The sequence below is a fragment of the Macaca nemestrina genome, chromosome 2 (assembly GCF_043159975.1).
Source record: "Macaca nemestrina isolate mMacNem1 chromosome 2, mMacNem.hap1, whole genome shotgun sequence".
NCBI classification, from domain to species: Eukaryota; Metazoa; Chordata; class Mammalia; order Primates; family Cercopithecidae; genus Macaca; species Macaca nemestrina.
The window spans coordinates 46,380,571-46,397,880 of NC_092126.1; the positions used below are offsets into that span (position 1 = coordinate 46,380,571).

Genomic DNA, 17,310 nt, shown 5'->3' on the forward strand with positions numbered 1-17,310 from the left:
TGGGGATTTGGAAGCTTAAGAAACTCACAGAAGGGGGATGGAAGATCTGTCTAACCCTAATTTTGTTTAACCATTACTCAATGTTCCCTCCTTATAAGCCTCCCAAAAGAGAATTCTCAGTAAGGAAGACAGGCTATGGGTTGTTCAGTTTTGCAGATTAACTAGCGTCCCCCAGCATTGGCACATAAGCAACAAATGCGCATTGTGACACACTCCAGATATTTATAAACAAAATCCCTTAAAGTCATGTAATATAGTAAGTATGCCAGTAGATGCCCCTTTCTATACCAGCAATGAGAGGAGGACTTAGTCAGGTTGCTGAGTCACCTATTCTCATCTCCAGATGCCATGACTGACAAGTTCTTCTAGAAACTACTTGAGCCACTCAAGGTCAAGTAAACATTTTATGTACCGAACTTGGAGAGCTCATAATCCACTCACTGAAAACACCAAGAGGGCTCCAGCAACTTAGACATTTTCTCCATCTCTTGCCTTAATTTTTCAAAAGCAAACATTTGGCTCTGGATTATGATGAAGGAATAAATATGTCAATAATTCAATAACAAAATTTCTGATCAGACATTTATTGGCAGTCCTGTTCAAGAACATAATTGCTACAGCAGCAAGGATAATTATCAGCATTTGGTGGAAGGAGAGATGTCAACCTGTTTGAAGAAATAGTGCTGTATAGAAATGCAGATAAAAATGTGTGGGAGAGTGAGGAGAGAAATAATTTCTGTCCAGGTACTAACCAAAGGTAAAACTCAAGAATGTATTTTAATTTAAATCCTATGTTGCTAACAAGTTTAAAAAATATTTATTTTAAAAGAGATAATTTTTATGATTATATAAACAGAAACACATGGGAGAGATAATCCAAAACAAATAATCCAAAAGCAGTGGCAGAGCTAGAAGTTGCTCCTCTTTATTTCAGAAATACATTATATAATTTTCTTTTTTTGTGCTTCACTTTACTTTGCAAAGTCTGATTTAGGCTAATATTATAATTAGTTTGACTTTCCTGAGCCCTCACCAAGTACCAGGGGAAGTTAATCTAAAAATGTGCTAGTGGAAGATAATATGAAAACAATTATAATAAATTAGTCATCTTGATTGAGAAAAATGGCAGGCCAAGTACCTCCCCTTCTGCCCCAAACCTCTTAAAATGGAAAAAAAAAAAAAAAAAAAAAAAAAAAAAAGTTGTGTTTGAACATAAAAACTAAGTACATATGGGATAAAAGTGAAACAATAGACTTCCATAATGTCAGAAAATTCTCAGCTCTGATCTGAAAAAAAATCTCAAATAAATGATGTGAGATCCTGGTTCCTAGTACACACTTGTTAAACAGAAATTCACTTATTCCAAGGACTGATCCAGGGTGTACACGGCACCACAAAAGGTAACCTCATCTGATTTCTGACCCAGATTCCTGAGAGCAGAAGAAAGTTTTCCTTCCAGTAACTGAAGCAGTTCACAAATTTGCAATTATGAAACTATTTTTAAAAGATGAATCATTTCACAATTTTTTCTACCTAAGATTCCCTAACCAAACTGATAGAGTCATGATTTCTTGAGACTGACTGCATGTCAGTGTATTTATAAATAGCCAAGTGGCCAGTGTTTTGTGTTGGTAGCCAAAAGCCAGTCATCCTAGGTTTCAAGGTTTGCGAGTGAAAATATTTTTATTTCTACTCCATTTTCCTTTTGGCTTAAGAAAGATTTGAACTGCACATTCAGCTAGCAATATGTACAACGGTGCTTAAAACACATGTGTGAAAACTTGAGTCAAATATCAGGAAAGGCAGAATTGATGAATGTTATTTTCTTCTAACCAAATATAACTGTGGCTTGCAGAAAAAGAAAAAAAGAAAACCTTTCTTTCCTAACCTCTAGGAAAAAAAATACAGACAACTCAGCTTGTAATAAGTTTAACTCAGGGTTTGACTCCTTAGTCAATTAATGTCTCCAATAGAGTGGTGTTAAAATAGGCATATATGTGTGTGTGAATGCATTATATATAAAGTATAAAGGCTCAAATATGATGCAATTATTTATACTGTAAAACAAAAATATAATACCAACAGGATCCTTACCTTTTCAAGTATAGCATTGCCTTGATGAGGACTGATGTTGTGTTGACTTATTTCTCTTTTGTATTTATATTCATAAACTTGGTCAGTGATATTAACCAGCAGAGTTGATGGACTGAAAGTTAGTTTTACACAGTCATAGACAGTTCCACTTTCTATATCAGTTGGTGCTGTAGCATATCGTAAAATTAGTCCCATTATGAGGCCTAAAAAAAAAAAAAAAAAAAAAAGAATAAATAATGGTACTGGAGGAAGGCAATCTAAAATGCCACTATTGGAAACCTACATGATTTGGAACCTTCAGAAGTGACAGGAGAAAGTGTTGGCTTATTGCCTGGTTTAGAAAAGTGTTCACTTTTGCATGGGTACCAGTTCAACATAATATAGTGTTAAAACATTTGTAGTGGACTATTGCTTGAATACCCAGCATATCTTCCCATTTTTTTTCTTCCTAGTGGACCTACCAATTTTGGAGAGAAAAGACACCTAACTCCTTCTATCCATCCAAATCCTTCAAGAAAACCTTTGCTCTGTGGTAGACACTGAGTCATCTAATCAGTTAGGAGATGGAATTCCCCTGGGAGTGTTTCTGGTCCACAGACCAGCACAAATCTCAGTTATCCCCATCAGACTTTATTATGTCATACCCCATGATTGGGGGGAGAGGTGTTCTTGTTCTCTCTCTCAGGACATGACCAAGGCAATACAGTTCTTTTTTTTTTTTTTCTGCTGGCAGGTATCTGTGACCATAAGTAGATCCAGTCCAAGAATGTAGCCAATATACTGAGGAGGGTAGGACTAAGACACTGGCAGAAGACAGAGCCTAGGTGTTGAAGGACATCACAGAGCCACTAGATCAAGCAGCCTGCCCTAGAGCTATCCTAACTCTAAACTTCTTGCTGTGTGATATAATACATTCTCTACTTTCTTGATTCTAATTGAATCAAGTTTCTGGTTACTTGTAGCCAAATGCATTCTAGTGATACCACATTCCTTTTCATAAACAATTCAACCTGAGTGACAGTCCTTGACTTTTAAGTTTTTAAACTCTGGTAAGATGCTCATGGCAATCTGATAACTGTGGGCTTTTTAAATGTGGATTTATTAACAAACAACAAAGAAACATCAGAAGCCTAAACTCTGTCAATTTAAAATTAGGACTGATGTATGTGTTTTGGGATGAATGATCCAGAGTTCACTCTTTAAAACATCTAATTTTGGAGATTTTACCTCTCTTATGAATCTAGTCATTTAATAACCTTTTATTTCTTCAGTAAAACATTTTTGGGGTGCATATTGTGTACCAGACATTTATAGGTATAAAATAAGAATACAGGCCCAGTCTCACAGGAGCTCGTTTGTATAAGTGAAGATTCATGAGCAAAGAATTATAATACAACATGACATGTGCTATGACCGCTGGGAAGCACTCTGTGATACATGAGTATAGACAGGAGGTACTCTGAAGCCCTTTGAATTATGCAAAGCTTGAGACGAATCTTAAAAGGTTGCATAGATTTGTCCAGATGAGCTGAATCGGAATGAGTAGGGATCCAGTTTGCACGTGTGGGTACCAGCACATAAGAGCAGAGACAGCTGAGAGTTCACTGGGATGCTCTCCCTGTGTGTAGACCAGTATCTGTGCTCTCCCTGTGTGTAGACCAGGATCTATGCTCTCCCTGTGTGCAGAGTTGCTATTGGCAAGTGGTTGTTCAGCCACGGGCTATGCTTCCTGATTGTCTTGCATCTGGCTGGTTCTTACCAGTGGAAAAATGTTGGGGTACTGTGTAAGAAATCACTAGTGATAACCTTACAAACACAATGCATATATACAGAAAGGCGTAAGAAATCTGGTACATTTAGGGAGTCACTAGTGATGTAAAAAGAATAGCGAGAAAGAGAGACAGAGAGAGACTCTAGACCTAGACCGTAGGCAGAGCCAGGTCATAAAGAGGCTCCTCTCTCCTGCTGAGAGGTTTTGATTTTTAACCCAATGGTAATGGAGAACTACTGAAAGATTTTAGGCAGGGGGAGTAAAACAATCAGACTTTCATGTAACCACCAACACTTTGGCAACAATGTTGAGAACTAATCAGTGAGAGATGAGAATGCAAACAGATTTCTTTCAAGATTATTTTTATTTTATTATTCCTGCTTCAGTGTTTGGCTGACTCCTCTAGAGTAATTAGAAAAATTGTATCCTAATCTCTGGGAGCAAGAGAAAATAAGTGATAGATATGTAACCCTCACTGAGTGCTTGATCTACCACAGCACAGTAGAAAACCGTCAATGCTCAGTGTTGAATGACGACAATAAAACTAGTCAGGAGCAAGAAGGGAAGATAGATCATCTACACTCTATATGGCTTAGGGTGCTCGCATAAGAACATCACTTTTTCAACACATTTTGCCTAGGAAGTATTTAATTCCTAAAAGTTGTTCAGCGAGTACCACAAATGACACCATTACTGCTCTTTCTACTTCTACAAAGAAGGGAAGTGCAAGATACTATCCGCATGGGTCCTAAATGGAAAGAACCCATATTAATGTCATTTGAAATTGCCAGTGGGTGCGCCATTTGTTTTCTGTTTTACAAAATGCTTTCAATGAAACAACAAGAAATAAACATGAAGTGTCCACTACTACTTCCCAAGCAGAGAAAGCAAGTCTTTGTCATAATAGTGACTGCCTGGTACCTAGAGTGGTTAAATTCATGCAAGACCTCCAAACCTAAATGGCCCTGACTATCCCTCTGCACCAGCTCTGGCCTCATCCTTTGAGAAGAAGCACATTGAAGTGAACGGAGGAAGCTGCTTGCCACCGTTGTGGCGGAGGTGACCAGATGTAATATTCATGAAAACGTACCTCTCGGATAGATCTCCCACTCTGAGGAGGCAATTGGCCAGTGGTCTCAGCTTCTGTGCTCTGGAATCCATCACCAATTTCACACTGAGGTCAGACTCCCAGCTGACGACTGAACACAGCAGGGATACTAAGGCAGGGAGATGGGGAGTCCTCTGAAGGGCAACCATGGCTCAGGGACCCATCATTAATCTTGCCAAACTCTTCTTAGAATTGCACCACAGCCTAAAGATTTCCTACCCAGCTTTCCTTCCTTTCCTCGCTTCACAGGATTGGGTCTGCCTCAAAACCTGACGTCTGTCCTGGCATCCTCATGCTCACTCCCCACATTCTCTAAAGGAATGAAAATCTTTTGTACAATGAATCTCTTTCCAGCATCTGCTTCTTGGAGGACCCAAATTAACACACTTGCCAAAAGCCTTCAGCCCTCCTTTTCCCCAGACCTCAAGGGTTGAGAAGAAACAACGTCTTGCCAGATGTTAAGAGCCAGTGGGAAGATCTCAGCCTCCTAGCACATCTGGTTAAAAAACCCATGCACTCATTTGTGCACCCTTGCTGCAGTAGCGGCAGCTGGAAAATCCTTATTTGTCAGAGGCTACTTACCCATAGAGCCTCATAATGCTTTTTATAGCGAAACATCTACTCAGTGTTTTGCCATATGCTGACAGAAATATGGAGTGTTGAATTAATGTACACTGACACAATATTGTATATGAGTAGGTGACAGATAAAGTAGGACTGCTAGTAGAAAGAAAATGTTCATGAGAGTGGGTTGTTTTTATACCACACAAAGATACAAGATTAAGAAAGCAGAAATCATTTGTTCTCAGAAGAAGAAAAGAGGAGATTGGCTGCCATGGCTTATGAACAGTACACAAGCACCACTCTTGTTGGTAAACCATGAAACCAGGCCCCTTCTTGCTGGAGGAGAAAAGAAGCCAGCCTGCCCCTGCAAAGGGATACCCACCCAGTCCACGTGCAAACAGCCCTGGTCCCAGGTCGCGGGTCCCACATACATGACACTTCTCTGAGATCTGTCCCCTGGCCAGTTGGTGGCATCTCCTTCTCTAGGAAGGAACTCTAGTCTAGATGCATCCTGTGCTCCTTCAAGTCTGGGCGTCTGGATACCTAGGGTGACAGCAGGGTGCACCTGTGCTTTCGTGAACCCTGACTTCTCTCCACAGCATACAAGTCCCACAGAAAGCATGGACAATAGACTTCATTCCTAAAGCACTCACTATCCTAAAATGTCCCTCTTAAGTCCCACCTGTGAGCACCAGAACCCCGATAAAGTCTGTGCTCATTGAAGTCCTTCATCTTTGCATTCTGACAGCATTTATTGTTTGAACCACACACTTTAGAGGCCAGCTTTATAAAGACATATTATTCAGTGCCGCTTTACAGATCTTGGCTTTTTCTCCCCAACTAGACAATGAGACTGTTTAAGGTAGAGGCACTGTGCTATTCTTTATCTTTTTTTCTCTAGAAAAGCCAAGCACTTTGGGCAGAATTGTAGCCCAACTTTCTCCAAGTCCACAAGCTCCCCTGGAGTCAAGAAGAAAAGGATCCTCCGAGTTTATGTAGTCAGTCAGTTACCAACATTTTGAGTGTCACAAAGAAGGAACATCACACCAAAAGCTGTGATGTCCCTGTCCTTGCAGAGTGTTCAACATAACTCTTATATAGCACATGCATGGCATACAGTTGATAGCATGATGTTTGTGAGAGAAGAAAGGAGGGGACAGAAGGAGGAAACAGCCTCAGGAGCACTCAAACCAAGAAACATTAGAAAGATCAGACTTATCTTCCTGAACTGACTCTCATTTTATTATCCACATTGAAAATAAGAGAAAAACACCAGTCCCTTACTCTATTATTCTCTTATTACCTGTTCAGGCTGCAGACACCCAAGGCATTGCTCTAGGGCTTGTAGGAGTTATTATAAAAATGAATAAAATATGATTTTGTCCTTATGTTAACCTACCAGCCCCTTCCCTTCTGCCAAATCCTGCCATCCTAATTTCCAGTAAGAATAAGGTATAACAAGTATTTACTAATTTTTTTATATGAAGTCTGCATTTCATAACCAATTTCCCTTGCATCTTATTGATGGTCATTCTACATGATGCTGAAGCATTTTCTTAAAGTGGCTTTTCTTAGAGAAATAAAAGATAGGGACTTATTTTTTAAAAAGCTCAAAGTAGATTTCAGAATGTTTTTTAAAACGCAAAAGTGTTTTAAGGGGATTTTAATCTCTTTGGCTGTGTTCAGCACTATAATTGTGTCCAGACACCATCACAGAGTTCCCTGCTGCTTGGCACAACTCTGGCCAGATCGCTTTAGACTCCATTCCTATAGGAGTAGGGCTTCCCCAGAGTTGCACAATGCAGCAAGCACAACTATATACATGTGCCTAATTAGACTGTTACAAAGGTCTATATTTAAGTGCTACATGATGTTGGAAGAATTTAGGAGTCTAAAGCAAATGTAGTTAACACATGAAGATTGTAGGGGAACTGAGTTTTGCAGTTCTTTTGCTCTCACTGCATTGAGTGGCTACCAAGAATAATCTAGATTAATGAGGCATTGCCAATTCCCTAAAATAAGAAGATATAACCTTAAACTATGTAATATTATATAACATCATATTTCAGCCTGGTAAGTGTATCAGGTCCTATTGATTGCCAGCCCAATGTCTATCCTTGTTTACCCCACAAAGCCCTGGTTTATTTGCTGTCCACCCCTCCACACATAGCCATATGCTTAGGGGAAGTTGAACTCACTCCTGCTCCAGGGATGTTCTCACTCTCCCTGCTGATAACTGGTTCTGGAATGGGTATGTGACCCTATTTCTGTCAATAAGAAGTGAAGGGAATTTGCTAGAGAGCTTCTTAGAAAGGGTTTCACATCCTACAATAGAGACACAGAAGAGATGAACTCTCTTCTTTTCCAGTATATTACTGGGCCCGGTTAGGACACCAGGCACTGCCGTAGCCACTTCACTGCCAGCCTGATGTTGAAGTCAGCACTGAAGGTAGAAAAACAGAAAAAAGGAAAGAAACTGGGTTTTTGATGACAAAAGTAGGTGCTGAATCAAATAGCTTTGAAGACTACTTTTCTCTGGACTTCCAGTTATGGCAGATAATAAATGTCTTTATTGCTTAATTCTGTTTCTCTCAGGGTTTCTGTTACTTGAAACTGAATGCATCTTAACAGATAGAAAAGCCATTGGTTTTCCTCTCACAAAGCAATGTACAAAGTTTTAACGGACCCTAAAGAAAAGACCAACTAACCCCACCCACTACAGTATTGGAAAAACTTAATAGAAGAGGTTCTCAAGGATGTGTAAGAGTTCACCAATTAGAGAAGAGGGTATGACATTTTAGGGAGAGGTATACAGAAATCAAGGAGCCCAGTGTCAATGATGCATATCAAGCAGTTTGGGATGGGCACTTAGGGCAGTGCAGGCAAAGGGCCTTGGCACAACAGAGGACTGCCGAGTGTTTAGGAGGGAGAGGTGGTCAGCAAGGTGGTCTTGAGGAAAAACCGAGTGAGTTTCTTGTAGGGAGGCAGATTTGCTCTGTTTTAGAGCAGAGGAAACAGCATTTAGAGATAATTATTTGAAGAGAGAAAAGAGAATTGAGGGACAGAGAAGACACCGAGAGGAAGTTAACATTATATTTAGTTTATATTTACATAAGGGACAATTTAGAACATCTGAGTGGAGGAATTTCAAGATGAAAGGAATAATGCTCAAGGAGGAATGTTCTTTACCATCGTTAGAACTTTGTACAATGCAAGACTTTAAGGCAAGGAATCTGTGACATTATTATTTCAGTCACTCAGATTAAAAAATTATGAACTAGGAATTCAAACGTGAGCATAAAGAAGAAGGAAATAATCTGAAAAATAATCTAAGGAAACAAAATCAGTGATCAACATTTAACTGTAAGATAGTATTCACAAAGATCATATTTTAACTGCATCTACAAAATTTTTAACTTTTTATTTGATGTTTATCCCTTCCCATTTTAGAAAAGTCTTTTAGAATACGAATTTAGAGAGATAATATGGTTTTGAACTTCAAATACCTAAATGCATTTCCTAATGTTTTCCTTTTTAGCAATTTAGTTTTGCTCTGAGATTAGTCAGGGATGGAACAAAAAGTAACAACATATAATGCCTTCTGTTTTTGGTGAGGGAGTTTGTTCTTTCTCTGTTCTCCCACCAACTTTTTAAATTCAAAAAACTAAGGAAAGTATAGGTCTTACTAAAAAGTCACAATTTATTGCTCTGTGCTAGCTCACCATCAATTTGTTTTGGTGAAGAGTCCCAGAATGATTTCAGAACAGATCTGGGGCACCTGCCAATTAAGAGAACCTTATAAAATTCCAAAGTAGAAAGTAGTCCATGAAGCTGATTCACCTTGTGATGCCTCGTTCAAAGTTTCCCTCTCCTCACAGGATAGAGTCACATGAAAACTGCCAGAAAGTTCCAACCATCAGATCCTCCATCAGAGTGGGGTGTCTAATGTCCACAATCCATCCTTGATTCACAACAAACAACACACACACACACAAGCACATGCATGCACACATATATAACACACATGTACACACACATGCACATACATAGACACAACACACATGCAAGTACATACAAACACACACATACACATATACACAATGTACACACTTCACAAAACTCTGGGATTTCTAACAGTATAATAGATAACTTTTCTTTAGAACCTATCTCAGCCATCAGCTTATATATAGCTAACACCCTTCCTTGCAATCATCTTAGGAAGTTGACAGAAGAAACGTAGAGACAGAGATGTCTAACTAGATGTATACTGAATAAACAAATGATTTCTTACTTTGTAATGTTTATACAACACAGTTTATTTTTTTCTCAAACCAGAGGTGGAGACATTACAAAGTGTTGTAGACAGTGAAACAAAGACGCTTTAGTAAAGGGAGATGGTCTTCCGACCCTCCCCCTTTCACCATAGGAGAGTAAAGGGATAAGAAAGAAATAAGAGAAAACAGGAAATGAAACTAGGAACAACATTTCAATTTTATTTTCCTAGCAAAGTAGTTCTCAAACTTCACTGCATCAGAACCTCCTGGAAAGTTTATTAAAACACAGTTTGCTGGATCCCACCCCGGAGTTTCTGATTCCCTACGTCTGGGCTGGGAACGACATATTTGCATTTCTAACAAGTTCTCCAGTGGTGCTGATGGTGCTGGACAGGAAACACACTGAGAAGCATTGTCCTATGAGACAACAGTTCCTACCAACATGAGTCCTCACAGTCCTGAAATTTCATCAAAATTCATATCATCTTGGGCTCATGCACACAGGTTTCAGAGCTTGGAAAACCCAGAAGCATAGTTAATGGTTCTACCTTCAGTCTCTTCCAAAAATTAAATTCAGTTTAACTAACATATGATGAAAGCCTGTTTTGCATGATTCATATACATTCACAGTCCCTTCTCAAACTATTTATAGTACCTGTCCCACCCATTGTTTCAACCATAGGCATTTAAAACCAGAAACAACATGAACTTGCAACATGACTATCCCTCAAGCTGGGACAATGTTTCCAGGTAGGCTTGGAATATTTCAACTCTAGCTACTTAATATGGATGTATTTTCACAGTATTGCTCCCATTCTGTTTCCCACGGGGGGCTTTTCGCTATAGACAGTGGAACATTTCTGAGGCTTCCAGGTAGAGGAGAAACTTAACTACTTTTGCCCTGAATCATTCCCTACGCTGACTTCATGGGACAGTGACACATCAAGAGCAGACTTGGACGAGAGAACGACTGCAGCCAGAATTTGAGAGAGCTCGCTTTCAAAAGAATGTTCTTGCCAACTATTCTGGGCAGAGTTGGTTAAGTTGTAAGTTTTCTGAGTTTCTGTTTCCTTATATGCAAACTAAAGATGATCTTGCCGGTTCAGCATGGTTGTTGTGAGGATTAGTGATAATGTATATAGTTACATATCTCAATCTCTCTCTCTCTTCTGTAAACCTCCTAAGGTATCATCATCTGGGACAGAGCAGTTAATTAAAAAACAGCAATTATTCTAGGACTACATAAGCGATAGAGGTGAAGGAACAGAGGTTATATGTTCTGAATTTGAAGTACAGCCCTGTTGATTATCAGCAAGTTACTTTCTGTCTCTCAGTGTTGGTTTCCTCATTTGTAACATGAAAACGATAACACTCCCTCCTACACACACACACACAAACACACCCACGTTTTAGATAGCAGATGACCACATGAAGCCAAACTGCTAAAGTTTGAGACCTAGCCCTGGCATTCAGTAGATGTGCAACTTTGGGCAAGTTACTTAATGTTTTAGTACCTCAGTTTTCCTACCTAAAAAATGGTTGTTGTGAGGATTAAATGAGTTAATATACGTAAAGTGCTTATAACAGCATAGTTTATATCAGGAATGCTATTTGTGTTAGCTATTTTTATTTTCGTATATCAACTTTTTGACATAATAGATGTTTAACAAACATCTATTTTAGATGTTTAGTAAACATCAGCTCTCCATATCCCCACCTCGTTAACTATATAACATTAATTCAATTTAGATTGTCTACAATATCTACATAAATAATTTGAATCATAAATCTATTTTCTTGATATGCACATTCATTAGCCTTTCAAACACTAAGGGGGGAAACCTTTGAGGCACCACAGTAGTTCACAGTACAGTTTCATCTATAGCTTCTTTGAGATTCAGAATATATAGTTTATTCATTTATTTAGTTTATTCAAAATATAGAGGCTATTATTTATTTATTTAATTTTGATACAGAGTCTTCCTCTGTCACCTAGGTTGGAGTGCAATGGTGCAAGCTCAGCTCACTGCAACCTCCGCATCCTGAGTTCAAGCAGTTCTCCTGCCTCAGCCTCCCAAGTAGCTCAGATTATAGGCGCCCGCCACCATGCCTGGTTAATTTTTGTATTTTTTGGTAGAGACAGAGTTTCACCATGTTGGTCAGGCTGCTCTCGAACTCCTGACCTCAGGTGGTCCACTCGCCTCAGTCTCCCAAAGTGCTGGGATTACAGGAGTGAGCCACAGCACCTGACCTGGCTATTTTCTTATAATCAACTTTTAAAAACATGCAGAGTGCAGGCCAGGCGCCGTGGCTCACTCCTGTAATCCCAGCACTTTGAGAGGCCAAAGCAGGCGAATCACGAGGTCAGGAGATCGAGACCATCCTGGCTAACACGGTGAAACCCCATCTCTACTAAAAATACAAAAAATTAGCCGGGCGTGGTGGCAGGCGCCTGTAGTCGCAGCTATTCAGGAGGCTGAGGCAGGAGAATGGCTTGAACCTGGGAGGCGGAGCTGGCAGTGAGCCGAGATCGTGCCACTGCACTCCAGTCTGGGCGACAGAGTGAGACTCCGTCTCAAAAAATAAATAAATAAAATAAATAAATAAACAAACAAATAAATAAACATACAGACTGCAGTATGCCTTTCATTCTTCCATTATTTTACCTTTCTCTGGCAAATGTATTAACACAAGGAAAACATTGCACAAATCTCTGAAGTTCCTTAAAAATCAAGTTTTTTACACCAAAAGGGAGAAGAAGTTTGGTATGCTGGGCTCCTAATCCTGATTACCTTTCCTGCAGAGCCCTTCAAATTAAACCAGAGCTACTCTTGTTTTCATAAAAAATGCATCTGCAAACTGTGGAATACGTAGCCAGTCCTCACTATTCTGGTGGTTTAACTTGTTCTCCTCACCTTTCTGACAGGAACTCAACAGAATTTACTGAGCACTTCTTGCAAAATCAGAGCAGAAGCAGGAAGTACTAACAGTGCTGAAATAACACTCACTAAAATCCTGTCTGAGAGAAAGGACTGGGTATCATTATAGACTGCCATGTTCTGGAAGGAAAGCTTCTGGTTTGGGCTGCAGTGGTGGAAAGATGCCTGATGGTTGAACTCAGTCTTGGCCTGAATTTTGAAGGACTTTTGCAGCTGGAAGGGAGATGTATGATATCTGTTCCTTTCTTCCCCATTTTACAGATGAGAAAACTAAGGCCAGATGTACATCATTTGCCCAAGATAATGCATCTAGCTACTGAAAAAAAAAAAATCATCAAGATTAAGAAACTTAAATCTCCAGGGTAGCACATCAATGTTTTCTCTATAAAACATGCCACAGTGAAATAAGTAGAGGCTTGGAAGGACCTTCAGCCAGCGGGAAGGGGGTGAAATAGCAGGAAGCATCTCCCATAGGCCTGGCGTCAGGGAGGCTGGACTGTCCTGGAAGAGGGTAAAATGGATCAGGACGGTGTAGCCACACATGTCCAACAACCCAATTTAATACTGAGGAAACTGCAGGGAGTGTTAGGAAGAAATTAATGCCTGCAGAAGATTTTTCAGAGAATATAATTTTTCAAACCTTGATGATTCACTATGTAATTGTATTTTCTTTAAATCTTGAAAAACTTGCTGTTGAGTGAATTAAATTGATCCTATTTAACTGTTAAGCACATTCCTAAAGAATCAGAAAACGCTTCAATATGGAATAGTTTAATGAATTCAAAATGTAAATTTTGTGCCTTGAAATTTGTTATTTGCCCACTAAACAGTCGCCACAGTTTTTACATGAATTCAGAGACTAACTTCTATGGGAAGGCTAGGAAATCAAAGGCAGAAATCTAAGAGGTTTAAATTGCTCCGTCCCTAAGCTCAGATCCCAGACCTCAAATGCACAGGATTATAAATGTCCTGTAAAGTATGGCAGCCCCCAGTGATATATAATGGAATTCTTAATGCTATCAGTGAGCAAGGAGCAAATTTCTTTTAAGAGCACTGAACAGGGGAAACAGGCCCTAAGTGAGCGGTACTAAGTGCACCAGCTGCTGTCAATCAATATTTTAACCACTAATTGTCATTTATGCTTTCAGTCCAATGTAAATGAATATCATTATGGCTTATATTTTAAACTAGTTATGGATTCTAATCCTTCAATTTTGAAATGAGAACCATCGAATATCATAATAGATTACCCATTACTGTTCCTGGTAAAGCAAAAATATGGTTATAAAGCTGCCACTAATTTTTTATAAGCTTCCTATGACTCTTAATAACAAGAAAAAATATTTTTTATATAATGGATTATTTATACTATTTGGAGTACCATATGTATCTCTGATTGACACAGAGTCTAGCCAAATGCCACACAATTTTTCTTGGTCTCTACAACTCTTCATATGATATTTTAAGGTTAACAACTTGAAAATTATTTCTAACAATAAATATAAAAGAACATTAAACATTCTGCTTGATAACTTTTCTCTGCATTTTTTAAACTGCTCACTTTCTAAGCCCCTGGTATCTAGAATTTTTAAATTGGACTCTCAGGGACATTGATAAAATAGACTGAACATCTATTGAGTCTTCTAAAGAACATCTGACACATGTCAAAGGAATACTGGCAGAAATGCAGATGGCAGAATAGGCTGAAGTATTATAGGAAATTTGATGCTGGGGAAAAATATTTATCACTCTCGATACAGGACAAGTGATACATTATACAAACAGAGCAAGAGCAGTACTCGGTAGAGTAGGGGAGTTGCTAGCCAAATTCATTGATAAGCATTACATGCAGGTCCACTAAATCTTACACCATGTTTCATTACAAGCATAACAAGCATATGTGTGTGTAGCATGGAGATGACTGTCACAGTCTACTCTCAAATGTTCACATCCTTAAGAATAAGAAATTTTAAAAGTTTTTACATCCTTTCTTCTTTTCTTTTCTTCCTTTCCTTTCCTTTCCTTCCTTCCTTCTTTCTTTCTTTCCCTCTTTCTTTCTTTCGACAGGGTCTTACTCTGTCACCTAGGCTCAAGTGAAGGCTGGAGTGAAGTAGCACAGTCATAGCTCAAAAAGCTTAAGTTTTAAACATAGTTTTGTTTCTTTTCTTCCCCATTGGTTATCCCCTTATCAGCATGCCCCCTGTTCTTGCAAAAGCTATGAGTTTAATCCTCTAACGGAAAAGGGAATTTGTACAGTGTGGGATGCTGAAAATTCACTCTTTTAGACCTCCTGGAAAAGAGAATCTGGCTAATCCTGAAAGCTTAACCATATGAGGATGCATCCAAATCCCAGAGACACATCCTTTCTCCAGGAAAATTATTGCAATAATTTACTTATTTTTAAATATCTTAGCATCTCTTAGTAAAGAGATGGAGGTTGAATCCCACCTCAACAGCTAACTATGTGACTTTCATCTGTCTAAGTCTTCATTTCTTTGTCTGCAAAATGAGAATGCTGGATTTATGATCTTTGAGGCTCCTTCCCCATCTATGAATTCCAAGTTCATTTATAACTGTTGGACAATTAATTCACTTGGCATCTCCTTTCCCCTATCATTAAAAGTGTTTACTAGAGTATCCCATCGTCTTCTTCTGGTGTAGTTTCAGACTATTTTATTACATTACTGACAGAAAGTTCCTAATAAGCATTTAAGATATAACACTTAGGACATCCCTGAAGAAGAAATGTGACAAGTCATGAATGCCACCCATATGGAGTACTTTCAGAAAACATAGGGAGAGTTCTTTCAGGTGAACGTGAACCTTAGTAAGACACACAGAGGAGTGAAGGCACATGGACCAGCCATGAGTGGCTATTCAGTTTTGGAAAGTCCCTTCACTTCTCCGGGATTCAGCTTGTTTCTCTGTAAAATAAAGGGGACAGAGAAGGTAACCTCTAAAATTCTGTGACATCCTAACAATTACGATTCTATGCCAAGAAAAAGTTAAACATCACTAAAATATGTCTTTTCATTGATTTATGTAGTTCAAGATAACTGAAAGATACTCAAAATTTCTAGTAATAGAATACATACACATATACATAGCTTCATAATTTTTATAATCCTTTTACATTGCAATGGTTCAGAAGTTGCTTTCAATAACTTTTACATTTAAAAACTCATGAAAGAAGAATAGGAATCAGAGAACCCAACTTAATTCCACCCATAAACTTTAAGCCTTATCTGCCTTAAGAACAGCAATTTAGAGAAATGCTACCTCAACAGCAGTGGTCAATGAACTATTATTTTATGATTTCAAGCACAATTTAAAAATATTTCAGAGAGTTTTTCACGATTAAAGGTAATCTGGAATTTTTCAGGTTCAGAAATAAGAGTTACTTTTTGTATTGTGAATGCAAAATATGTCTGAATTTTAGTAGGTTATCAAAACTTTTACAAAAATAATATCCCCACCATTGAACTTGGTACACGAGTCATAGTTCAATCAAATTCAGGGACGTGAAGAAATCTTTCCCTCTAATAAAGGTTGCCAATCTATTAAATCTGGGTAGTTTTGCTAAAGCACATATGTCCCTTTAATATGATATCAAGAATTACATTGTTTCTGGTGTCTCAGATTCTATTCCACATCCTTGCAGATTACTTATTAGTCAAGTCAAGAGAAAAATTCTGTTCACGATGGAGATAGGCAAATGACAGGAACCTAGGGCTTCATATCTGATGGCATCATTTCCTTTTTGTTTGCTATTTCTCTCCCACCTGATTGTGACTTTTTTCTCTTAAATGAGAGTTTTCTTGAATCCACTAAGACCCTCAATACTGGCTGGGAATGGTGGCTTATGCCCATAATGCCAGCATTTTGGGAAGCCAAGGTCAGAGGATCTCTTTAGGCCAGGAGTTGGAGACCAGCCTGGGCAACATAGTGAGACTAAATTTTAAAAAATAAATAAAACAATACAGCAAAAAATGTTTAAAAGACCCTCAATACCAAGGAATTTAACTCTGTGCTCTGAATGGATCAGCATATCAGCCTCCTGAGCCTGAAACTTCCACCTTATAGCTCAAGTATCTCACAGTGGGATCCACTTAAGGCTTAGGATTCCTTATGTTCTCAAATCATGACTATACACTGTTAATATCAGGACATCACAAGATTAGCTTATATAATGTGCATTGATCTTGTACCCTGAATCTCAGGCTTAGGAAAGGGTTTCAGGATTTCCAAAATTGCTATAAATTATAGCAATGCCTTGCCTGTTGCCATTGTATTCAAACTTCCTATCCATTATCAGGCTGAGATAAGAGCAGCGAAGTCAACTATTTCATCAGTAACACCAGTTTATTAATAAAAACTGTTGTCTTTCATTTTACTTTAAAAGATGAGAGTACAGACTAGATAATCTCTGTCAGACTTTATTAAACTTTCTGAAAGGAATAATATGGTAAGTTGCCCAGAAAGAGCAATACTGTAAGTGTTAAATATTTTTCCACACCTTGGCCTCCAATAAATAAATGAGAGATACATAACAAATAACAC

General features: G+C 38.5%; 1 protein-coding gene across 1 annotated transcript in view; it reads right to left on the reverse strand.

Moving 5' to 3' along the window:
* Window positions 1-17,310, reverse strand: part of LOC105470011 (solute carrier family 9 member A9) — a 593,531-nt gene that overhangs the window by 575,252 nt on the left and 969 nt on the right. The window contains exon 2 of the mRNA XM_011721703.2: window positions 2,095-2,297. Within this exon, the coding sequence (XP_011720005.2) occupies window positions 2,095-2,297 (203 nt within the window). The remainder of the gene's footprint in view (window positions 1-2,094; window positions 2,298-17,310) is intronic.